This window comes from Episyrphus balteatus, chromosome 3, assembly GCF_945859705.1.
Source record: "Episyrphus balteatus chromosome 3, idEpiBalt1.1, whole genome shotgun sequence".
Lineage (NCBI taxonomy): Eukaryota > Metazoa > Arthropoda > Insecta > Diptera > Syrphidae > Episyrphus > Episyrphus balteatus.
In genome coordinates, this window is record NC_079136.1 from 86,573,172 (window position 1) to 86,600,599 (window position 27,428).

The 27,428-nt window shown below is 30.2% G+C and overlaps 1 protein-coding gene across 5 annotated transcripts in view; it reads right to left on the minus strand.

Moving 5' to 3' along the window:
* Positions 1–2,339: 2,339 nt before the first annotated feature.
* The window catches only part of LOC129913295 (protein Malvolio), a 42,224-nt gene continuing 17,135 nt past the window's right edge, over positions 2,340–27,428 (minus strand). Inside the window, exons 1-12 of one of the 5 annotated variants that reach the window (XM_055991884.1) lie at positions 26,397–26,544; positions 18,808–19,038; positions 18,554–18,738; positions 18,325–18,489; positions 18,111–18,249; positions 15,336–15,491; positions 15,115–15,273; positions 14,604–15,049; positions 14,424–14,539; positions 14,268–14,359; positions 11,663–11,733; positions 10,548–10,801 (exon numbers count right to left, since the gene is read on the minus strand). In XM_055991884.1, coding sequence (XP_055847859.1) covers positions 10,744–10,801; positions 11,663–11,733; positions 14,268–14,359; positions 14,424–14,539; positions 14,604–15,049; positions 15,115–15,273; positions 15,336–15,491; positions 18,111–18,249; positions 18,325–18,489; positions 18,554–18,738; positions 18,808–19,035 — 1,815 coding nt within the window. In that variant the 5' untranslated portion in view covers positions 19,036–19,038; positions 26,397–26,544 and the 3' untranslated portion in view covers positions 10,548–10,743. Of the gene's footprint in view, positions 2,484–10,547; positions 10,915–11,198; positions 11,530–11,662; positions 11,734–14,267; positions 14,360–14,423; positions 14,540–14,603; positions 15,050–15,114; positions 15,274–15,335; positions 15,492–18,110; positions 18,250–18,324; positions 18,490–18,553; positions 18,739–18,807; positions 19,039–26,396; positions 26,545–27,428 lie in introns of those variants that run through there. The other 4 variants (XM_055991888.1, XM_055991886.1, XM_055991883.1 and 1 more) reach the window with 4 other exon arrangements.

Below are 27,428 nucleotides of genomic sequence, written 5' to 3' on the forward strand. Positions count from 1 at the left end.
AAAATTAAATTAAAATGTTAAAAAACAGCTCTCACAATTTTTATTAAAAAAATATTTTTTTTTAAGTTATTAATAGGTAGTACCTATTATAAAACCGGTTTTCTTGATTTCTGACCTCCTCGTACACGGCTTAAACTTAAATGATTTCAACGAAAATGTTCCCATAAAATGGTTTAAGAAATCTTGATATCAAAATTAGGAAAAATTATGAAAACTCATCTTATTATTAATATTTTTTTATGAAAAACCAATATTTTCAAAACGGTCCAACGAATTTTTTATTTGTATCGGGTTTCGCTCCTAGAAATATGGTCACCGTTAATATAATGGACAAAATTTCATAGTTTTTTTTTTTTAAATCAGTTAACTATAGTTTTTTGCTGTGTCATGATGAATTCATATACACATTTTTATTTATATAACAAAATTGAAGCTGTTTACCATAAATTAACCTCAAAATATTAATCCACAAAAAAATATTGATACATCAATCACATACCATAAAGACGATCAGATTTTTGTTAATACATCAAATTATTTTATTTATCAAAAAAGAAAAATCTTTCCACATCATAACATTTTTTAGAGTTTTTGTTTACAATATTTACATTTTGTGTACAATTTTGCATGCAATTTTGAAAGTGCTTATTTCCTTCTTTGGTTCCGAAGTGACACTTTTACACTTTTAATTTTATCAATTCAATTTGATATTTTTCTATAAACTCTCAGTTTAGAAAAAAAAAATAAATTTATTTTAAATACCCAAATTTAAGCAAAAACTTTGTGATGTAAACAGAAAAATCACAATTAAATTTTTCAAAGACCTTAAAATGAAATTGTTGAAATAGATATTTCAAAATATATAAAAAAAAAAAAATATTTAATATAATAAATTCATGTGCATATCACAAAAATCAAATAACAGAGATAAATTTTTTGGTTAGATTTCACTGATATCTTTTTGAAAATAAATCTTATATGAAATAGGAATTCAAAACAAAAATGATTTCTTTTTTGAAAATAAATCTTCATATGAAATTAAAAACAAAAATGATGTTAATTTTATATATGTATAAAGTAGTTAAGAATTAAATTTTAATTTTCAAACATTTCACAGCCAATAATACTACTTTTTTTTTGAGAAAATAATTAACCTAGTCTTTTCATTATATCATCGTTATTCATCAAAATTGTAAACAATTTTAAAGAAACCCTTTTCCAATATAAATTTACATTTATGGATTTTTGGTCTCCAGGGCCTGACCCTCAGAATTTGTGGAATGCATTGGAACAACGTATTAAGTGTGTGAACATTTAAGTCACTAGAAAATTGTCACAATGTTGACCTTTTTGGTCAATATTTTTCTTTTAAAAAATCAGTTTTGTTCACATATTGTAAGAAATTTTGGAGAAAATTTTGTATGGAAGCTTAAACTTAGCGAGATCTAAATTCAAGACTTACATGCCTCCGAAAAACTTCGAAAATCTAAGAGCCGTTTATGAGACTTTATGGAGCTTTGTCTCATTCTATTTCAAAATTTCTTAAACATATGTACCTATAAGGAACTAAAAAAATTCTGCCTTATCATAAATTCCATTCGTATCGGAAATTTGCCATGAATTCTGTAGTAAGTTCAAGTTTTTAATTCTTCTTCTTCTCTAAGGATCGGTTTCTTACATTTGTTTTTTTTTTTTTTTTTGTTTTAATGAAAATGGATGATATGAAAAAGATGGTTAAAATAATAAAAAGATATTTTTACCAAACGTATTTCTAAACGATATAAATTTTTCAGTGAATTCCGTACCGTTATTGGTCAATTTTTATACAACAAGCTAAAGAGATACATAGTTGTACACTTGTGACTTTTTCAAAATTATTTTTTTTTACGAAATTTGATAGTAAAATTTTGTTAAGAATGCATTTTAGAAAAAAAAAGTCAATTGACATGCAATATGCAAATTATAGTTTTAGTGACTAATTTTGAAATAGGATTACTTTCATTCCCCATACATTTATGTATAATTTGATTTTACGTTTTTTTTTTACTTTTTTAAGGTGTGTACACAAAATTAAATAAAAATATATTTAAAAGGGTGACGTGACATAAGAGAAAGTAAAAAAAAAAATGCTTCAGTTAACTTTATTAGTTTATTAATTAAATCGTGAATTAAATGCTTAGCTCTATGGAACCATAAACATCATTTTCAAAATGACAAAACATTTATCTGGTTGAAAATATTTATTGCATTGGGCTTTTGTCACTTTTTTAAAGAGCTGAAAATAGTCAAACTCAAAAATTATTAAACCCTTATGTCATGGCACCGTTTTAAACATTGAAGGTATTGATATTTTTTTTTTTGTTTAAGTAAATTATTGTACAAAGTGCAAAAAATGAAGATAAGCCGGTAATTGCTAACTTATCTCATAACTATCTGAATCAGTATCGTTCAATAGTGGCTATGCATCATCTTGCACATCCATTCTGAAAAGAAAAATTAATAAATATATTATTTAAAATTGTTAAATTATTTTTGAGAATCAATGTTAGTTATGAAGCAAAAATCATAGCATTTATTAAAACATTCTACATCTACACACATTAACAGCAAAATTCATTAATTCAAGATAAGTTGTTAAATAATAAATACATACCACAATTATTTAGCTAACTCGGAACTATCATGCTAAGATAAATAGGTACAAAATAATTTTATTTCAGCTTCGAATCCTAATTAAAACATTTTTATTTTTATTTTTTTTTTAATTACTTGTTTCTTTACTAACATTGAAGGAATTTTATCATCCCACTCCCACCAACTTTTTTTAACCCTTTCGAACCGAAGCTATGAAAATCAATATTAAAAAATGTTTTTTCGGTATTATCGGGTCAAAAACATCACAACTAAGAAATATGAAAAGCAAAAAGTTATTTTCCAAAATAATAAATAGCAAAACTAATGTGTTTTTCTCATGTTGCATGTAAGTAACATGCACTGCCTATGACCACCAAAAAAAGTCGGAGAACTGAGAAAATAACTTTTAATGAAACTATAATGTATGCTACTTCTTCTAAGCAAAAAAACGAAACTCTTTCTGCATTAACATTTTTTATATCTTTTTTTCAAAATTATGACCATATATAAAAAAAATGTGAATTTCAGTCTCTTTCTCGATAAAAAAAAATTAAAGGTATGATATTTGACTAACTTTTTGTAATAATCCAGTAACTAGGCATAATTATCTTTCAATTAAGCCATTGTTACCTAAAAAATTGTTTAATTTAATATTTTTTACGAATTTTTAAAAAAATGTTACATGAGAGTAACGCTGGGTCCGAAAGGGTTAAGCAATTTTATTCATTTCAATTTTCAGTGCACACGAACATGAAAAAGAAGTTCTGTTAATTCTACTCTAAGGCTATCACTTTCAATTTTTGTTTAAGCGCTATAATTTCCATACACAGAGATTTAATAATGCCATAATAATAGTTAAATAAAACAAAACCTATAAATAAGTATGGGTACCAGAAATAAAGTCAAGTATACCAGAAGTAAAGTTATCCCTGCGTTATTTTCTCTCTGTGTACTCACAATTAACCTATAAACATACATACTAGCTAAATAGAGAGAGTATTTAAGATTCTGAAAGATCTCTCAACGCTTTGAAAGAACCCTTCATTGAACTGAGTATTTTCAAGTGTAATTTAAAAAATGTGTCTGAAAAAACAATACAAAATCTGCCCTACCGAGGTATTCGTCGGTAATAAAAATCATGCTTCGAGACATGCTTCGGACAAGCAAAAACCCTTCGATTCGTATGAAATCGGACGAATTATTGCTCTAACGGATACCTCGCTAGGGTCAAAATTAGTGATATTCTTCGTTTCTTTTATTTCTTAATCTGTTTTGTTGTTTACATTTTTTGACTAACATAAAACAAACAGCAGAAAATTTTGTCCAAAAACCTTTTGGATACCTACTTTTGTAAAAAAAAAAATTTTCTAAGAAGACTTCATCCTCATTCCATAAAATTTGACAAATTTTAAATTTGTATCCAAAAAGACTCCAAACAAACCTTTCATTTCATCGACTTGCAATGTAATAAAATTAACGAAAAAAAAGTGTTTGTACCCACATTCTTTTTAATATTTGATTTCCGATAACTTAAGGTAGCTCTGCACCACTTACTAACCAGACCTGTACGAGTAAGGCCTATTTACACCTAATTTACTCTTCTGAATGATGGCCATGAAAGTGTTTGACTTAGGGTGTTTTCATAAACGTCGGAAATCTGCGCCAGTCCAATCGTCTTTCTGCTTTGCTGCATTAATGAACACACCAATTCTGCAGAATGTTTGCAGGCCTGCGTTGGTACAATTTTCAGCAGTCACTGAGTGTTCATAAATGTCAGAAAAAAAATATAAAAAATTACCACAGAATGAGTTTTGTTTAAGCAAAAAAATATTTCTTTTTCAGTTCCCGAAAGTATTGTTTTTAATACCACGAAAAATTTGTAAACCGTGTTACATTAGGGTGGCTACAAAAAAAATACTTTCTTCTAAAAAAAAAAATAATAAAAACACCGAGTGGTTCACATTTAAAACAAATTATCTATGGAAACAAAATTTTTAATTAGGGTGTTCAAGAAAGTTTTTTGTGCGTTTGAAAAAAAAAATGATTTTTAGTGCACAGAAAGTTTGTTAAGTGCGTTTTTGCTATAGTAATATTAAATTCATGCCAAATTACATTATATTTCATAAACCATGTTTTACAAACTTTCTCTGCAGTGAAAAATATTTTTTTTTTGTAATTAATTAAAAAAAAAATTTGAACCACCCTAATGGAAATTTTTTTTTCTTCGATAATTTGGTCAAAACAATATCCACGTTGATTTTTTTGGAATTCTTCAAGCAACTGTAGAAGATAACATTTTTTAGAGCCACCCTAATACGAAAAAAATTAATATAAACACATTATCTCAAAAAACACGATTTCGAAATTTTCTGTGTCATTAAAATTTATGTTTGCTTTTCATTTTTTTTAACAATATTTACATTAATTAACAAAAAAAAAATCGAATCAAGAGTCAAATAAATTTCTTCTTGAGTTCTGCAGCAATAAAATTTTGGCTGCGCAATCTGCCCGATGTTGACGACATACTGACGTTTATGAACAGCAGAACTGCAGTTGGACTAAGTTAGTCCGATCGCAGATCTGACTTTATGAACACGACTAACGCAGGCCTAAGTTAGGCAGACGTTTATGAAAACACCCTTACCTACGTTTCAGCTGATTTGTATTCTTCAATGTTAAAGGCTTTAGTTTAAACGATTTTAAGCCTTTTTGCCAACTTTATATTTAAATCTTTTTGGTTAGTTTTAATTTTTTTTCTTATTACCATTGGCAACCCTTTTGCCTACGTTTTGATAAGTTGTCAACTTTGTGTCTGTTTACAAAAGCCTTTATGGTACCTTTCTTTCAGACTTGTTTGTAATATTTTTTCTATTTGTTATGTTTGATGACACCTGGCAGCCCTTTGTCTCCACTTTGAAATCTACCAATGGGACTTTTCCACTTCTTTCTCATTGGTCAATCGGCACTGGTGAAGAAGTGAACGAACATTTTTTCCAATGCTAATTACAACAAAAAAGCTGTTTTTCAGGACAAAAAAACGTTTGTTTATATCCTCACCACTGCCATAGAGGGTGAAATTCTGCTTCGATACCAACTATACAAATTTATGAATTAATTTTTTGACCCTAGTTCTTATATTGAGTGAACTAGAAAGATATATCTTTCAAAACGAATATTTCGTATAAAAATTCAAACATTTTAAACAGAAATGGCCAAGTTCCAATTTTCGAGTGCGCAGTCCTCAACGAACAAAATGAAAAATTACTAGACTAAGAACCACATACAACATGGAATAAAGGAGTCTGATGATCGGATTGGCATCCGTAAAACAGTGCTGTAACTGTAGCCATATACACTTAGTGGTATCACCTTCAAGATGTTGTTGTTCAAAGATTATAATAAAGAATTGGCTTATTTGAATTGAAAAAAGTCTTATAACAGCAGAAGATAGGCTCTCAGAAAATCCATTTTTGCATCTTTTGTTTTACTGCATGTGTTTGAAATCCTTCAAAAACACAATTTGAAACCATATTTTATCAAAATATTGATGTCTTATCCTGCCGAGGCCCCGGGAATACAACAAATTTGTTTCTCTTAAACAAGTGAGACATAAAAAAAGGTCTCTTTAAGCTGTATTCATAACTGAAAACCAAAAGTTTTTTGAAGGGCTGGTTGCTGAATTATTAGCATCAGAACATTTTTTTTGTCTTACATTCAGAAGCAGATATCTAGTGAAAAAAGTCTCTAAACAAGTTTCAGTTTAAAGATATAAGTTAACAATGGTGCACATTTAGGTAAAAAAAAATTGTTATACATTTTTTTTGTTGGATTTTCAAAAAAAAATTCAAAATTTTATAAAAAAAAAACAAACATTTTAAAAAATTTCCTCCAAAGGAGATAGCTTAAAAATATATGGAGAAAAAACCCAGGATCGATACGAATGAGACCTACCATATTATTAGGCCCAAGCGAAAAAAATACAATTTTTCATGTTGCTGAATTTTTAAAGTTTTTATCGAAGTATCTAAAATTTTTTTGTCTCATTTACTTACACTTATTATAAAGGCACGGATTGACTTAAAAAAATTGGAAACATATAGTGAATAGCTCTGCTCGTCTGGTTTTCTACGAAAGAAAAAACTGCCCCAAATCTAAGAACATAACGTAACAACCAGACGATCAGAGCTTCTATATTTATACAAGATGGGACCTTTGCCATAAAATTAAGAATGTCACGTTATTTCTCGAAACAAAAATTTAAGTATTGGACCCGTCTGGAAATTTTCCGGTCATGATTTCAAATAGAAAACTTATTTTGGAGCTTATTCTCTTTTGCATGTTATATTATATAAAAATTTATGAATTCTTTAACTTTTTTTAAGTCAATCCGTATCTATGTACATTAGGGTGTCCGTTATTTCCCAAAGTGGTGTTTTCGGGGGTGACACCCCCCAGATCGAAAGTTTAGGGCCTAAATACGGGGAATTTAGCAAAAACAATTTTTTTGGAGGTCATTAACCCGTGCCTCTAGGGTCACACTTTCCCCATACAAATTTGTATGGGAAATTTTTAACTCATACATAAAATTTTTTTTCCCTCGAGTTAAATCATCTATTTTTAAAATGTTTGTTGATTCTGCTTGCAAAACAGTTTCTTTAAAAGATTACATTCAAAATTTCCCGGTAAAAAATGTTTTTATATTTATTTTATTTCGGTTTTTGAAATTATTAGCTGTTTTCGTGGTTTTTGCTTTCACCTATCACATAATTTTAAATGCAGTTTTATTGGTTTTCAATTCTTTTCAAATATTGCATTCAAAAATTTGTGTATAAATCAAAAATTTTAATTTTTTTAAATTTCTATTTGAAATTTTTGCCGTTTTTGATGTGTCAACCGACAATTTTAAGAAAGAAGGGAATGTTAACAAAAGTTTGTAGGTAATTACCTAGTCTTTTGGTCAAAAAAGACTTTTTGATGTGTTTTTTTTTTTTTTCTTTTTAATTTAAATAGGGTTGCCAATTTGTAGGCCTACATTCCGAATATTATTTTATTAATTTTTCACTATTTAGGCTTTTGTGTGACATTTCAAAAATTTTCTCATTTGATCATACTACAAAGATGTGTTATATGTCATCTTTTCTTTTAAAATAGGGTTGCCACCTAGAAGTTCCAATTTTAAAAGCGGTAACCCTACTTTTTCATTTTCTCTATCAACTTATCTTTCTTTTGACACCAATTTGAACCCGTAACCTCGTGAGCTTAGTAAGTCTACGGCCGTTTCTCCGAATGTTGCCTATTCTTACCCTACTCTACATTTATGTCTATAACTTTTTTCACACAGCGAATTGAAGTTTGTCGCCATACAAACAATTGATGTACGCAAAAATACCTTTTCAATGATATATGTTTCATCGTTATTGGTCTCAGGGCCAAAATTTCCATTGTCCTTTAAGATATTTAAAAAATCGCAACATGAAGCAAAAAATTGTATTTTTTTCTCTTGGGCCTAATAATATGGCAAGGTACTGTATATGGCTTGAAAGGGCATCAATAGTAGATAACAAATATGAAATTTTTTTCAAAAAACCATCCCCGGACCTTGCTGTGACGATTCTCATTTTGAAGCTATAAAATGTTTTTTTTTTCAGCCAAAACTTTCTTCCGATTGTCTTGGTTTTAGTTCTATGCGATGCAGCATCGAAAAATACCCTAAGATCATGTGCCATAAGCTAAGGTTGATTTTCAAATGACGCTGTAAGCTTGTTTTTGGTTAAAATGCACATGCCAGAGGTACCTACCTACTTGTTATTGTAACTAACTTTGGGACCAAATTTTTTTTATGTCTGTACCAAGAAACTGATTCACTTAAAATGTTCTCATACTAAAAGCGAACATTTAAAATGTACGACTTGTTTCATATGCCTTTCAGTTGAGCAATATTCAATTGTATGTTGAAAAGGACAAGTGAAGCCCACAGCCTTTTCAACTTTTAAAATCGAAATAATGAGTAAACAAATAATTTAAAAAAAAATGCTAGTACCTACTTAATTTTTTATGAACCTAAATCCCGGTCCGACGATCAAATGTAAGTGTCAAAACTTTTGGTGCTCACTATAATAATTATATTATATCCAATCCATTCCTAGCTTTAAAATTCAGAGAACAAGTAACTAGTATACATTCTCAAGCTCTACCCGCAGTTGGATTTGTAAATTCCATATTCAGTGTGAATAATTTTACCAAATTTTCCAAAAAAAAAAACAGTTGGTGAATTTTGTCGGCCCACAGCTAAGGCCCATTTCACACATAGCCGGGAACCGGGTAAACGGATAGCCGGTTGCTAGATACACGTTCTTAAGGGCGCTTTCACACGATTAAATTGAAAGCGGTTCCCGGCTAAGTGTGAAATGGGCCAAAAGGTATACAAGTTTGAAAGAGGGAATTTTTGAATGTTTTATGTTTGGCTCTACTTAAGAGGGGAAATCCCTCTGGAAGACGGGTTTTTCAAGAATTTTTTTTTTTTGAAAAACTGAAAGCATTAATTAAAGTTTGGAAAAATACATGATATTATTGACAATTTTTTTGAAGCAATAAAAAACAAAATGGCGGCTCTACAGCCGTTTAAAGTTGATGCCTCGCGTTTTCGCCGTGCAATGCCCAGGTCCAGTTAATTATTTATAATCAAAAGAGAAATTTTTTTCCATTAAAATATATTTATACGCATTGCATGAACCTAAATTTAGCAAAAACAAGTGTAAAATAAAAATTATAGACCAAAAAAACGAAAAAACACAATGTTTTTTTATAAACAAATTGTTAAAAAAAATATTTATTGTGAAAATTCAATTGAACTTTAAGGTTCATGCAATGACCAATGAGTTAACGAGTAATTTGCACTTTATTTCAAGTCGATAGCTTCATTAGTTTTTGAGTTACGTTGCACGGCGCGGAAAAAAACGTGTTTTGAGAAAAATTCGTTTAAAGTTTTCATTTTTGTAGTGTGGTAGGCTCTAAACGCATGGGTTACAGGACTATCTGGGGACTTTTGAGGCTTCATTTAAGGCTAAGACCACTAAAATAGTTTCATCGGGTGATAAATGATTTTTTAGGCAAACAATTAATGATGCAAAAATAAAAAAATTCCAGAGGGTTTTCCCCCCTTAACTTAATAGCAGAATTGACTGTGAGTTTTATATTTTATAATCGTATAGAAAAGTTATGTGGATTGGATACATATTAGGTTTCATATTTACCTGTATAAAGTGGTTAAGTCAAATTAAAATTTTCTTTTTTATTTAATTTCATTTAAAAAAAAATATGATACAAAATTTTCGTCTTTCATTTATTGTTTTAAAATAAAAAGATAGATACAAAGCTTAAAAGTGCAAAATGAATTGATGGTTTAGATCTAATTTAAATTTATCGATCAAAGATCGATAAAAAGATGAATACAGTCAACTCTCCCTAAATCGAACTTCCTCTAAGTCGACTTAGAGGGAGTCGAGTGTACTTCTTTTTAACTGGCTGTATTTACTTTTAATAAAGTATAAACCTTTACGAAAAAAAAGCGGTTAAACCAATTTTTGTATTAGCTATGATTATGAATTTAGTTAAAAAATGAAATATTTATGAAATAAATTAATGCAACTAGAAAAAAAACAACATCTAAATTTTTGGAAATGCAGAATAACTAAAAAAAATAGTAATTTTACATACAAATACATATAAATAAATGGGACAAAATAAAAAACATATCCATGCTTACACATTGGCAAATAATAAAAAAAAAAAACAAGGCAACAAAAATTATTGAAATTTTTTATTCTATTTTTTTGTTTGTTTTTTAAATTTTGTTACTAAATTTTAAATATTATGTAGAAACTATAAAAATAAATACAATAACAAAACTTAAATCTACTATTATACACGATAAGGCATTCATTTTTTTAAAGTCAAACATTTGTATAACATTAATCGACTAATTGTTGATCCTGACAGTACGTTTGTTTTTGAAGAATTCATATTTTTTTTAGTAATTTATTGCACCGTTGCAGTTGAGTAAGTCTTTTTTTCAAAAAAAATTAATAAATAATTTATAGTTGCGTCCATTCATCGTTTGGTGGGATATCCGGTCATTTCGGCGCTATAAACCGTAAGTTCGCTGTTACTGTTAGTGGCACGTATGGATGAAGTCGACCAGATCAATAGAATATGCAGGAGAACATAGAGTGGTAAGTAGGCGTCCGTTATGTATTATAGCTACGTAAATTGTACGAAATGCTATACAGAACACACAAACACAACATTGAGAGGAGACGATGACATACATATGTGAAAATGAAACACAAAGAATAATTTTTTTTTTTTGGTTTGTAAATTTTGTTGTATAATTAATTTTGGTATAAAATGTTTTGAATATTAAAGCTAGTTTTAACAAAAAACAGAAAAAAATCCAAAGAGAGATTAAAAAACACCCTTCACACACAACCGAAAAAAACGTATTCACCGCAAAGTATGTATAGCGATTAACATGTATTACATTTTGTTTTTTTTTTTTAATGTAGGATATAATGCACTCTTAAACTCTTATGTTAACAAATTTCCTTATTTGATATATTTTTTGTTTATTATTTACAAGACATTTAAAAAAAAGTCATTTATTTTTTTGTTTAAATTAGTCACAACATTTGGGAAATTGAAATTCGTTAAAAGGCTTAACAATTATTAACAAAAATGAATAATTTTTTTTTAAGCAAATAGTTCTACAATGATAAATAAAATAAAGTGTGAAGCATATACTAGGATGGTTCCATCTAGTATATTTAAATAAAAATGTTATTTTAAGCTTATAATTGCACTCTTATCTACGATATGCCTATTTTTGTAGGAACACCACTGTTAAAAATAAAATAAAAAAGTTTGAAAGGAAAATATTAAATCAAAATTGGAACAAGCAACAATTTTTACAGCACAGAAATATTAAAGACTGACACAAAGACTACACAGTTAAACATAGAAATGGACTTACCTTGCGTACGGCGAACTGACTCCATTCATTGAAAATCCGTCTTGTGATGGAAGTACCAGTCTTTTAACCCACTGTAAATAAAAATAAATAATATATGTATTAGGGTGGTCTGTAAATGTTTTTTTTTTTTTCCGAAATTCCACGGTGGATGAACAGAAATTACATAGTTCAAAATAGCGAAATACAAATTCACAAATTTTTGCGGATTTTTATTTCAATGCGAACAAATGTTTGACATGAAAATTTCACGTTGAATCCGGGAGAGGAAGGAAGCCTTTTAAAAATCAAAAAAAAAAAAAAATGGGGAAATTGTTCTCAACATTTCCAGCCGGATGGCGGCTATCCAACTGCGATTTCCGGATAAGAACCACCCTAATTAAATCGTCAGTTGTAAGAACGGAATAAGTCCACTTTTTATCGAAATTGACTTTTTGATGCAAATGTTATCTTTAGGCATAGACACATCTTCTTAGTTGAAAAAAAAAAACAAAAAAATTATTTTGGGTGTCGAAGTTACAGGGCTTTAAAAATTTTATAAGTTTTAAGAACAGAATAAATCCAGGATTGGAAGGATTATGTCTTAACTAAGGAGTTCACGGTTTTTTATTGCATAAAACGTTGATTGGGTTATAAGAGAAGATAAAACCGCGGAGTGCTATTAAATAAGAGGGTCGAAATTGAAGATAGGGGTATAAAAGAGAATCAAATTTAATATCGGAAAAATGTTTTTTAAAAATTGAAAAAAAAATTCCATAAACAGTAACAAAAAAAACATGAAAAAGTCAAGAAAAGTGATTTTTTGCTTTTTTAACGGTATTTTTTTTTTCAGGCTGAGATAGTCATATGCCTTGCTCTAAATAAAAACAGAAGATTAAATTTCCTTCAAAATACTGGGCTCAAAAAGTTTTTTCATTAAAAAATTAACCGAAGAATGACCATGCGAACCTACCTTTATTTTCTCGTTTTTTATTTTACTCAAGTAAAAAACAGACCACAACAAAAATTTTTGTTTTACTATGTATAACACTTTTTTGTTTTGATTACTCAAACTTTATCAATAGTTAATTAATTGCTATCATGAAAACTTTTGTTTTAAATAAATTATATGTTTATTTCATTCAAAATTTGGCTTTTAGGTGAAATTTCAAACCGTAAGTTGTAAGAACGGAATAAGTCCAACGTTTTTAAACCGTTATACTTGTCTACCGGAAACCGATAGAAATAAAATTTTTACCTCATTCGACTCTAATTCACATAATCTTTATTTTATCTGAAGGTCAAACATCTAAAAACAGTTAAATATAGAAGCTATCAGTTTTATGCGTTTTCCCAACAATTTTGCAAACTTACGGTTCAATTATATACATACATATGTATTAAATAAAACAAAGTCGTGTTAGTTACATCATTTGAAACTCAAGGACGACTAGACCGATTTATGTAAAAGTTGATTTTTTGGATTAGTATCAATGCATTTCTTTATCTAATACGGTCTAATACGGTCAATACCGAGTACTAATAAAGACACAAAAATACTAAGCTGTAGAAATATCAAATTGGTACCGAGTTCTGCTTAGGACTGGGTACTAGTTAGGACCTACAAGTCGGCAGCTTTGTGGCTTAGATACTTGAACCACAGCAAGGGAATTCATTCTTTTTAAGAGATATTGCAGAAGTTTTTTTGCTTGAAATAAGTGATTAGTGCGTTTTGGGTATTGTTATGATCTAAGTTTAAGCGAATAAGACTTGTTGACAATCTTCTTATTGTTTGTTTATGAATTTTCTTGATAGGATTTATCGAATTTCTTTCCTTATTATCTTCTTCTACGTACTATTTCTAAGCACAGCCTTGTGAAATCAGAAGAAATGCTCGGATACTAACTTTTACTTAGGACCAAGTACTAGTACTAGTAACCGGCATAGCTAGATCGGGTACTAACCTGGGCTAATACTTAAAAAAAAAATTACTTAGTTTTTTAATTAAATGTATTAGATTGTGACACATACATACAAAATGTACAGTTGGACACGAAAATGTGATGAAGCTATGAAGCAATGCTTTTTATTGTTCTTTCACCGTATAAACTTTTAATTCTGTAGAAAATTAGTTTCTTTTAAATTGATAAAAAAAAAACATAAAAAGGGTTAATTTTGTTAACAGGAAAAAGAAACGATGTGGACTGCGTCGATAGTGATTGTTGAAGTTACGGAAATCAACAAAATCGTCAAAACGATAACGGTTTGGCGATAATCACATTACAAATTGACCCCCAAGGTTTCTGATGCAAATGCTATTTGCTCCATTTCATATATGAAAACAAGTACATAACAATTTTGCTTTACGCCGACGATATAGATGTATATTAGAAAATGTAGAAATGTATATTTTAACGGTTTATAGAAATCTGCCAAAGTTTTTCTTATATCATCTACAAATCTACAATTACAGAAAAACTATGTTGGCGAACGAATCAAGTCCAAATTTGGAGGTGAAATTTAACATACAAATATTTTGGTGGATTTAGACATAAAAAGACTAATCCTCTAATGATCCTCTAATAATCTTTAAAAAATAAACAATACACAGAAATAATAAAATGCTTACCGTGCTGTCGTTGAGTCTCTGGCTGCCCATGCACGCCGACATGTGTATCACAAGATAAATATTAAACAACAAATACAACACCGAAAATATACCTGAAATTAATTAAAATTAATTATGAATCGCTTTTAAAAAATGTAACAACAAAATTAAACTTACAAATCAATACAAACAACAAGTTGTCTAGATCGGCTCCACGAACTTGATCGATAACAAAATATAAATTGATTGCTATTACCACTATAGTGAGAATAATCGAAAATATTTTATTTGCCCTAAAAATTGGAAAACAAAAAATTAAATATATGTTTTTTTTTAAACTCTTCATTTACAACTTACAATCCATTTACAAAGTCTCCCATAATAGCAACAGAAGAAGTAAAGGCAACCGTTGGTATCACAGCAAATGGCAGCTGCAACATCATTACCGCATTCAAAATATCATTCATGCCAGTGAGATCTTCGATTTTACTAAAGAAGGCCACACAGAAAGTCGGTACAATGGCAATAAAACGAGTAACAAAAACTCTCTTCCAACGAGGCCATTGCAAGTTTAGGAATCCTTCCATACAAAACTGACCAGCATAGGTTCCAGTCATTGTTGAACTCTGACCTGCAGCCAAAATACCCACTGCCCAGATAATCATGGCAGCTGCTCCAAATGTACAACCCAAAAACAGACCAGCTTTGTACAAATCTGCATTAACAATTGCTGTTCCATTTACGTCATCAACAAATGAATGCTGGGCATCTGGATACATTGTTTGGTTAACACAAACATCAAGCTAATTGAAAAGGATTTCGTTTAAACCAAATATACAAATTAGAGAAAGCTGATCAATTGTCTTACCACTTCTTCATTGGTTTTTCCATATAGACCATGAGCGAATACGGCTACAACAAATACATTGATGACCAATGATACAAGAAGAGCAACTGTTGCCTCTACGAAGAAATAGAAATTTGCTTCACGAACTTTGTTTGACTTGGTGCGATCAACATCACGAGACTGCAAAAAAAAATATTTTTTGAATTATTCCAATTAAATTTGACATGTTGATGTTAACTTACCTTAACCAAAGCTGAATGCAGGTACAAGTTGTGTGGCATGATAACAGCTCCAACAACTCCAACTGCCTGAAGGAACACTTTCGAATCGCAGTCACTACACCAAGGGATAAACATTCCCTTTAAAACTTCAAGTTGGTCTGGTTTTGAGACAACGTACTAGAATAAAAAATTATTTGATTTTTGTTAAAAAATATTTAAAACATTTTTCTGTACAGTTTTTTTAATTATTAAAAATTTATCGCTAACAGTCGTCAAAAGAAAATCTGAAACTTCAGATTTTTTATGACTCAAAATTAATGCGGAGTTACAATACACTAAACTTTTATCTATTGTTATAAAGAGTGCAAGTGGAAGCTCTGAAATCGGCCATCTGTACGATTATTAAAAATGAAGCGCTAGTTAAGAGAAAATCAATTACGAAAATGGGGAACGCTACACTGATACAACTTGGAGTAAGGATTTCTACTCATAACAGTTTAACTGATTAGTCTTTAGTAGGTTAGGGTTAGGTTAGGTAAATAGGGCCTATTGGTCCATTGTGATCCCTTTTATTTTAAAATCGCATTGATGTTCCTAGACTGTTTTATAGGTTTACAAAGACTGGCTCATTTACGAACCATCCTGTAGTTTTAATGAATTTTCTCTCTAGCCTGCGCTAGATCATCTAGTTCTCCCACGAACCTATTTCCGAAGTAATGGAGTCAGTTTGCTTGGAGGTTTCGACATTCGCAGAGCAGGTGTTTAATGGACTCTATTTCCTCTACATCTTGACAGCTCCTGCAGAAATCAGGTGCAAATACGCCCATTCTAATAGCGATTGTACCAATGGCACAATGACCCGTTAGTACACCTATCAAGACTCTAATATTCTTTTTGCTCAGGGATAAAATATACCGAGTTTCTTTTTCATTGATTTTAGGCCATAAACTTCTAGAGATAATACAATCGTCCCTAGTTTTCCAGGTGTTATTGATTTGTTCTTTAGTCATTAGGTCTAATTTTCTTCCCTTTAACTTTTAGTCTGTAGTAAATATTTACAGAAGAAAATATTCTAAGATCCCACAGCAAATTTTAAGAAAGGAGGTAAAATGAATATGCCAATGAATTAATTTGAATTGTTTTTTATTTTTCCAGAAGGAAAAGGTAGATGTTATAGTTTCTTAATTTGAATTGTGTCGTTTTAGTTGTTAAATTTACAAAAAACAATAACACTAGTTTAAAAGGTTTTTGTTGCCGAAACCTAAGTAAACCTTCCCAAATCGAAATCGAATCCGAAATCGGAAAAAATTAATTAGCTCCAGTTTTTGTAATACTCCCGTTATAAAATTAAAAAAAAAAAACGTTATTATCTCTTTTTTGATATACATATAAGCCCAGCACCCTTACTTCTCTTTCTTTTTCTGTGTTCTAAACTCAGACATAAAATCCTTCAAAGATTGAGCTAGTTTCAAAAAAATTTCACGGGAATATCTTAAAGCCCTGTTGCGATGGAATTCCGAGCCCAGATTCGTACCCAAAACCTTTATAAAGCGCCTTTACTTATTTTAATCAGGACACTTTTTCAGACAGAACCTCAACGGTGAACGAGGCAACTCGTAAAGATTTACTTAAGTTTTCAGTGTTACGAGAAGAAACTGTTAAAACTGAAAAAAAAATGGGCCATATTCAGAGACTGTCTAAGCTGTTTCTAAGAAAGACTGGAGTTTATCCTATTTAAATAACATTGGATAAACCCTAGCCTAAGATAAACTGGAGTCTAAAAACGACTATGAATATGCCCCAATTGGTCAGTACGTGACTATCTAAAGATATAACTTTATGGTGGAAATTTTCAAACAGGCAGTTGCTGGCGGATGAAAGTTCTCTTTTTGTATTCGAAAGCAAGATCCTACTTATGATGACGTGAAAAATGACGTGCCACTGGACAAAAAGGAACGCATTTAATATTTGAAAATTGGTGGGACACGTAGATGTAATGGAGACGCTCCAGACAGTAAAGTCTTCAACACCATGACAAAGGGTAAAGGAAGCAAGAGGCTTAATCTATGATTGAGGTTAGGTTGAAAATGATCCTCAACGATTCGAGATGGGAAATTGTAGACGGCTAGCTGGAGTTCACCATGAAAAAGTCCTTGATCATTAGAAGACCATAGTAGATTGTTTGTCATATAAAGTTTGATAAGTTTATGTATCATATATGTACTTGGTGTTATACTATCTACAAACTTTTGTATGGCAAATAAAAATGGAAGTTTCTTATGAAAATATTAAAATTAAAATATTATTCAATAAACAATGATAATTTAGATTTAATATTTAATCAGAAATAATCATTATTCATTCAAATATAAAAAAAATTATATACACTAAGGTAAGTCACTACATAAATTTAAAAAAAATCATACTCAATGTCGGATGGTTTGCAATTCATTGCTTTTGCAAACGACTTTCAACTGATAAAATTCTAGACATCGCATCACATTGACTAACTTAAATTACAAATACAATACATTTGCGGAAACAATTTCACACAGCTGATATCAATTCGCTAGGTCGCAATAATATTGTCTCAACAAAAAAAAAAAATATCCCCGGTTTAATTTTATTTCAAGGTCTTTATATAATTGTTCATTCTAACAATACATTGTACTACACTGCTACCTACTCATTTGGGGGAGGGGGTACATTAGTAAAAGTAAGAAAAAAAAAATCACCTTTTTGTGTAGAGTTTAATTTACATAGCTTGAATATAATAAAACTTATAATTGTAATTACCTCATAGCTAAATGTCACAGCCATCACAGTGATAAGCAATCCAAATAGCAATTCAAGCTTTCTCAGGCCATATTTATCCAAGAATAAAAACGTAAACGTGTCAATAATTGTGATGAGTGTTCCACCCCACAATGGTATACTGAAAGGGAAATTTCGAGTGTCATTAAAATAAGCTTTTGTGTGCAAGTCCAACAATGATCAAAAAAAGACTTACACTTTATTTGATAACAGGTATATCGCAATTGCTGTGCCAATGACCTCTTGCATATCAGAACCAATGATCGCTATTTCTATCATAATCCATAGAATGAAACGAGGAAGTTTTTTATACTGTCTGTAGCACATTTCTGCCAAATGTAAACCAGTCACCACTCCTAATCTGTGAAAGAAATAGAAACACTTAATAAGTACATAATTTGAAAAAGAAATCTAGTAGAAATTACCTGGCTGACAATCGCTGCATGAGTAACCCCAGGATTGTGGCTGCGAAGAGAACCCATAGAATTTTATACTTGGCCGCTGCACCACTCTGAAGATCAGACTCAATGTTACCCGGGTCCAGGTATGCAATGGACATAAGGAACCCTGGACCTGTAAACGCCCATAATTTTCTAAAGCTAAATCCGACCTAGAAAAAAAAAATATGAACCATTTCAAAATCAATTGCATGATTTTCAAAAAAAAAAAAAAAACTTACATTTTCAATTTCGGGTATCACAATTTTTTCATCGCTAAAATATGCCTGTCTTGCTGATTTCAAATGTGTTTCTTCATTTGGGGCATTTTGTGGGTCATTACTGTAGGCAATGGTTGATGGCGCTCTTTGCTGTGCTGAATATGATGAGAAATCACTTGCATTGTTTGCATCTCCCCGCCCTGTTTGGATTGTATCACCATTATCATCGTAGCCAGCATTCGTTGCCATATTCTGAACACAGAAAAAAATAAAATAAAAATATGAAAAAAAGAACAATTGCGGTCGAGAGTGAATTATATTCTTTATTATAATTTGCTTCACACTGATAGCAAACAAGAAAAATTATAGAGACGAGACAATGTTTTAGTATTTCCGTCGTTTTAAGTAAGCATCATTAGAACGTTTTATGAGTATGTAGGTTTTCAATGTCAATAACAAAGAGATGGAACAAAATTATTATAAAGAAATTAAATAAAAAACACAATTTCGATAAGAATTTTTGTTGATTTAAAATAAGGGCTCTCTCATTGTGATAGTAGCTTACTTTGTAGTTATAGAAATATTTATATGATTCATTGATGCAATGGAATTGGAAACCATTTTTGTTGTTTTTAGTTTACTTTAGTTGATTGTTTGTACTCAATTTTATCATGTACTCATATTTTATCTTCATTCTGAAGTCGAAATACAGAACAAAGCAACAACAATAAGAAAAATATGCTTTTGTTTAAACAGCAGGTGACTTTTTCTTAATTTAAACTATGTCAATACAGCTTGTTTCAGAGAATAGAGGGTAATCTGGAGATAAATGTTTGAAAACTGATAGGAGGAAATTGCTTTAACTCCGTCTCACTGAACTTGTGTACTTCAAAGATAATAATGGTTTCGTAAAAAGACTTTGTATTAGTTTTTGGACGCTAATTTTGTATACGTTTTTATAATAAAATTTTAAAATTTCTGTGGGATTCCGCAAAAAAAAACAATTTTTTTTGTGCTGTGGTCAAAAGGCATTTTGTATTATACTTAATAGCTGTTTTCGAACTCTTTTAAATGAAGAATATAATGTTCAAATCTTTTCTTAAGCAAAAGTGTGTCTTATATTCTAAACCCATTTTCGACGTAATGCGAGAAAAGGTGATACATATCAGATTTTTTTTCGAGTGCACAAGGGTCCCGTTGAAACAGAGTCCGAGAAATATATCGTCTTAACAAGGTTAGGGCTGAACAACATCATGTCAATGTTCAAATCAAATCCCTCAATTCGATTTCGATAGTGGTATTGAATGTATTTTGAACCTGTTCTTTTTTTCATTTGTACTTTGGATGGCAAATCTACTCTTTTTCGAAGTGTAAGCAGTATAGTGATAGTCAGTATAGGGCGGCTGTAGTTCATTTGGTCAAGTATTTTACTATAACCGTATGATTTAAATGTCCATTTTCATTTTATAAATATGTACATATGTATGTAGGTACTGTATTTTTTTTTTGTCAAGAATTTGCCTACACACTGATGATCTGTAGGTGAGTATAGGGCATACAAGTAACGCGGATTATATTTGGGCGAAAGCAGAAGTATTCAATTTTTACCGAATGTAGATTTTTCCAACTCGGTTGAATGGCGGCAAAGAGGCCTAACTACCTAACTGCAAGTATGGAAACATACGAAATTTGGAATTTAAATGAAACTAATGTTGACCAGCGCCAAAAATTGTAAATGTACAACAAAATTGTTGGTATTCAATCGATTACACTGGTTAACAAAATTATTTTTTTTTGTTGCAGAAACAAAATTATACTTTTCTGAAGGTTTTCAGTGCGCTGAACTCGAATCCGAAGTCCAAAAAAATTAATCAGCTCCCGTTTTTTAAATATTACCGTTAGAAAATGCAGTACTTCGGACCTTATTCTTTTATATGAGGAAAATTGTTTGAGCATATTTAGTAACGGTTTTTATAAGAACTATTTTCCACCTTTTTAAATCTGTTTAAGTCTTTTCGATATCTTTTTTACTACCCTAGATATTCTCAGTTTTTTGGTATTATAATACAATTTAATATGGTCATTATTTCCTTTATGATATACAGTGGTGGTAAAATAATTAGAAACATCCTCCTTTGCTCACAAAATGTTATTTTTTTCTCACTATAAATACAAAATATTTAACAAATTTTGTTGGAAATATAATTAGAAACACTGAGGAAAAATTACTAAGAAATATCCTGTTTTTGATTTTTAGCATTTACATTTGCCAAACTTGTTCAATTAATTAAACGTACAATTAATAAAAAGGACTGTCACCAACTAGTTTCTATTAGTTGGTTAATGTGGTTGCAGTCCTCGAAAAATGCCACATGTTCCAAAAAAGAGTGTGTGTACACATGTACACGCGACTGAAGTTATACTTCTCATTCAGTATATGTAAATGAATTTCAGTGATAGTTGAGCTGAGCTGTTGGGTGAGCTAAGGTAAAGTGAGCTGAGCTGTGATGGGTGAGAGGATACATTGATTTTTATTTGGAAAGTATAATGAAATATGAAGATATTTTAAACTTTTATAAAACACCATAGCTTAAGATGTTTGGTTCTAGTTATTAATGGAATTATTTTAACACATTGATATTTTTATAAATAAAACAGATAATTTTTCGTGATCTTTTCTCTTGGTTTTTTTAATAGTAAATATATTTCTATTTTTTTAGTAAAATATTTCATTTTTTATCATATAAAAAAATTCCGGTACAATCCGGTTTTTCGACTTTTTTCAAAATTCCTAGAAAATCGCTTTTGAAAGTTGGGGTAAAATTTTTTTTCGAAAAATCCCCGAATCTTTGAACGCTCCTGGACCGTTTGAGAGCAATTTTTGGGAGTGATGCCAAATGATAGCTTGCGTCAAGGGCCTACGCTTTGCACATTGTCAGATTTTTAAAAAATCGCCTTCCATGCTAAACCGCCACATCATGCCTATTTTTTCAGAATCGTGCCCATTTTTTTTTTACTTTTAAGTTCTCTCGGTTTGAGAACGCGTGGACCTACAGGCATGAGAGTTGTACCCAAATGTAGGTTAGAGTCCCCGCTACCTTTTTTTCATTTTCTTCAAAATTCCGAGATATAGGCGTTGGAAGTTGGGGCGCTCACTTTCAGCTCAGCTCAAATGAGCTAAGCTATGGTACCTAGCTCAAATTTGAGCTGAGCTGTGAGCTGAGCTGAAATGTGAGCTTTTTGCAACCCTGGCAACTTGCCACATGGAAATTACCACATGCAACTTGCCACATACAACTTGCCACATGCAACTTGCCACATGAAACATGTAACTTGCAACGTGTTGTGTGCTTTATGTTTGCCGTACTGCAGCGTACTGCATTTTTAAATACTATAGTACTGCCTACTCTAAAGGTGAAACGACAGCCCTGCTACCCAGGGTGATCGCGTCATAATCCCTTTGACATTCTTGTCAAAAAGTAAATTTTCATACCCACCCTCCCATAAGAAGTATAACTTCAAAAAATAATAAAACGTCCTTAACAATATTTCTGACACACCAACCCCTTATATTATAGAAAAAGAAGGTGCAATAAAGAGGAGATCCTTAGTAAAACATCAAGCTCTTCAAATACCTCTGTTAAAAATAATTTCTAATATTTTTTATTCATATTAAGAACATACAAACATTTTGAAAAGAAAGAGCGTGTTTCTAATTATTTTTCCACCACTGTATGAACCAAACCCACTTACTTCATTTTAAGATATCTCGAGCAATACAAAAGATATTGAAAAAATTTAAACAGGTATCGAAAGATGGAAAACAGTTCTTATAGAAACCGTTACTACATCCTTATCAAAAGAATAATAAGGTCCGAAAAACTAAAAAAAAAACGTTTTTTTGCATTTTCTAACGGTAATATCTCAAAAACGGGAGCTGATTAGTTGTTCTGGCAGAAAAGTATATTTTTATTTCGGCAACAAAACCCTTGTAAACTAGTGTTATGGATGGAAGAGCTAGTAAAAATGCTTGTCTATTTATTGGTGTTCATAAATTAAAACCTACATTTGGGCGAAACAAATGCTGTAGGTGAGGTAGCACAGTATGTAGTTTACTAGCCTCTGAAACTCCCTTGTTCTCGTTTAATACTAAAGTATGATGGAAAAAGTTTTTCAATCAAAATAAAAAATTACTACACTAAGCACCACAAAAAAAAATGCAATAAAGGATACTATATTCGATTAGGGGCTCCAGTTTTTTAAGGGCGGAAAATGAGTTGAGATCATAGAAAATACTATTTCGCTAGTGAAGGTCAGGAATGATTCATTCACAGAATTTTAAATAATTTAACCGAGAACTTGAGACTGCATAATTAAAAGTAGAACATATAAAATTAAATTAAAAAAAAAAAAATTACTTGAAATGCGACGATGTTATTATGTATTGTAATGGTAAAATATTGAATTGCTTATTTCATTGTTTTCTTTTTATTTAAAAATAAATTTTATGTCACGACTAAGTGCTTATGAAATTTTCAAAAAAAAAACCCCTAGCTCAATTAAGTGCACAAGTGTATAAATATAAAAAGCATAAGTTGGAATTTCCAATTAAAAAAAAAAAACATATTGACATTTGCTCCCAATAGGCTCTATCTCTAAATGTGTTCATTCAAGAAGCATAACCTTTCTTCAAATAGAATTTGATTTGCTCATCAGATCAACTTCTTCAAAACGTAAACTGAAAACCCCAAATTATGATTTCTGTTGACTCAGATAGTGTTTTTTTGCAATATAAACCTATCGAGAACATTTTTTATTTAAGTCTTTTGCAAGAATATCCAAAATAATGATAAGAATCAGATAAAACAATCAGAAACTAGTATTTACTTGCATGACGGTAAGAACCTATTATAATCGCAAAAAGTAAATGACACACGTGGCTCGCCAAATATTAATTTATTCCAGATATTTTAGCTTCGAACATTTTCGGGTTTCTTATCACATTTTTCATTTATTTGTTTTTAAGACTTTGATTACAATCTTTTTTCGGGCTCATTTGAATATACGACCCAGCTTTGTTGACTTAATTAACACAAACAGAAAAAAAAAATGAAAATACATATAGTAAATTATTAAAACTTTCGTATAATTTAAGATATATAATTTAAGTTGTTTGAATTTTTGGTACATTTCTTTATCATTAAAACAAACAATAGAAACAATATTGGAGTTGAGTCAAATTTGGCTCGGTTTGTTTTTAATTAACTAAAAATTCGTTTTTATTTCATATATCCCGATTCTCCTCTTGCTAAAAATATAAAAACAAAATGACTAAAATAGCTAAAACAATACAATGCAATAAACAAATTAGTTAAAAACAGGAAATACATAATCGAAATTTAGCTTATGTGCTGCAATCTTCAAAGGAAATGATAATGTTTTATGATTAGATTAATGGATTAAAAGTATACGAAGATCAGAGGAAATCTACATTTAAAAAAAATAGAACAATGGATGTGTTGGTGTTGCCATGTTCAAAGAAGAGATTCTCAAAACCTCTACGAAATGGCAATATTATACAACGTTTCAATACGACCTCGAAGTAAAAAGAAAGGTAGTCCTTAAAACTTCTGGTACAAACAAATGCAAAAATTCCAGCTTTCAGTTGGTCTCAGAAATGGAACAATACAAAACCAGCAAGCTTTCCTTCGGTTTTTGAGGTCAACCCGGCGAACCACTCAGGCGGATCACTATTTTGAATCAGATACGTGGAAAAGTTATGATCGCTTCGACATCGAGTTTTACTCTTGGTTTTTAGGGCCTTCGAAAGTCAATTTCATGAGCACGAAAAATTATAGTTCGTTGGGGAATATAATTTTGGCGAATGAAACCACATAAAAAGAAAAACGTTGTCCATCAAATAGTCAGCATTTAAAATCCCTTTTCTTTATCAATTAGACAAAGATGTTAAAGTGCAATTTAATTAATATTTAGTTGCAAAAATAGTTTTGCATTTGCAAAAATTGTCTTATTGTAGAAAACAAATGCAATTTACTTTCAAATACAGGGTGTCCAAAAAGTAGTGGACAAGACTAAAAGTGATGGGAAAGCCTTAACGACATTGGCTCAAAAAGTGAAAAAGTGAAAGTGAAAAACTTTGGACTGAGTGAACCAAATTTGATAATTCTTTTAGTATTGGAAAGCTGGTGCTTGCAGTGTGGTCCCATTTCAATTTCGGCTATAAAAACTATTACAAAAACCATACAAAAAATATTTTCACTTTTGCAAAAAGTGGCCAATGAATTTAAAGCTTCATAGAATTTACTAACTTGTCTATTTTGAGTTTAAAAGTTTCTCGCATCGGGTAAATGCATTCCTTGTAAAATATAAAAAAAAAACTCTACTTATTAAACAAATGTCAAACCTGTTAAGAAAACGAAAAAGGGCTCTTGAGAATTGAAGGCTTTGTCTTGCACAAGCAGTTTCATTTTTGTGCACTTTTCTCTTCTTTTTTCTATTATAACCTCTTTTATACTTATGCACCAGTATAATAGTATCCACCGATTATATTGGCTTATTTTAATAATCGATTTGCTTATTCCGTTCGGTAGCACAAAAACTTAAAGCCATGGTTTCTTCGGAGAGAATTATCTTCAATTTAACCTCTGCCTTATTTAAACGAACAATGCCATTTATACACCAATATTTTTCCAAGCCAAGAGTACCTCTAAACAATTATTGACATCCCTTCAAAATACTTTGCGAACTTTTTATCTCTCGAATTCACTTGATAACTTAACGAATGATCAATGAATAAATGAACCGTTTTTAACCAAACTTGGCACAATTTTCTCTGATGAATATCCAAATAACATGAGTTAAACAAATGTGCTCCATGGCTTCTCTAACTCCTTCATTCTCTGAATTTTTTGACCCACCCTCGTATAAATTTTAATAATAAAATGGTATTTTCAATTTGTATTTATAATTCGAATTCGACTAGTTCATATGTTTGCACTTCGCGGTCCTTTTTATAGATTTTAATACGAACGACACGTCTCGAGTATTTGACAAAAAACGACAAAACAGCATAAGGGTACATAGTATTACAATATCATACAATTGCGAAATTCAAAAGTTACACTTAAAAAATAAAGCTTTCTTATACATATTTAACCCATCGTTTAATTGAGTTCACTTCGACTAGGAAGACTGATGTTTTTTGTTTGAAGATTTATGTAAATAATATTGCCGGAAAATACTAATTACAAAACATGGATTATTTTATGAAAGCAGAATATAATAATATCAGAAGATAATAAGGAAATATAGCTTTTAATAAAGTAAAAAAAAAAAAAAAAACACTTTCCTTCTTAACTTAAACTTTGTACGTACCTACTCTGTTCTAAAATAAAAATGAATTTATTTTCAAAAACATTCTACCCTTGAATTGTCGCTATGATTAGTATAAAATTATTTTTAAAAAAGAAATAAACTTTCCAGTTGTTAACTGAATATTTAATTTTAATTTGATATGTCAATCAATGCCTTTGTGTCAAAAAAAAAAATAAAATAAATGACAAAGGTTTTAATAATACAAAATTACATACATTTTTGTTCGGATTTTTAATAACTGTCAGCCCAGAGTCAATTAATCTTATCTATTAGAAATATTTTGAATTTTTTGTTTTAAATTAAAATATACACTAAGCCGGCGACCGACACTTTCAAATGAAATGCAAAAACATACTACCACAATACCACCCAACTGAGAAGCGTGTACCCCCAGAACCTACGATAACACGAACCATAAGTATTTAAGTTGTAGACTTAGTCATATCGTATCACAAAAGAAATAAGATACATGAATGTGCATAGAGAGTAGATATCCAATTTTAACACTCATACGTACGATCTTTAGGGAATTACCGCTAATCTTGGTAGGCAACCAGTGTTGCCACAACATAATGAGAGATAAATTAAAATATTATATAAATATTGTACTTTGATACTTGAAAAAATTGCATGTGATGTGCATGTCAAAGAGAAGTTGTTTTAGTGTTTGGAATGTTTAAGAGAAACAAAATAACAATATGTACTTATGCTTTGTTACAATTCACACATACAAAATTTCAAGAGTAAGAAATATCTTTTAACATACTATTTTTTTTTTTTGTTTAGCAAGAAAGGACAAAGGCTCTAAACTCCACCTACATTCCATAAGCAAAATTTAATCAAATCAAGTTGAATTGCAGTATGCAATGAAAAAACTATAGGTAGTTTAGGAAAACTTTAACTATGGACTTTTCTCTGTATTGCATTAAGAGTATAAATTATTGCAACATTATTTAAGTGCGAATGCATCGTTCAAACTATGAAGGATAAATTGAATTGTATTTTCATTTTAACTTAATATACATGTATATACATGTATGTAGGTGCTCAATTCAATTTTCAATTTTGTTTTTATTGAACTTGTTATTTACAATTGACTTAAAATTAACTTATGTCTAAGATTCATTGATAGATACAAAATTTTGTTGGCACAGAGGGGGCCTAACCTTATACAATGACTAAGTTATAAAATATAAATAAATATTATACATGGATAAACTTAATTTAAAGTCTGCTGACTAGGTTGT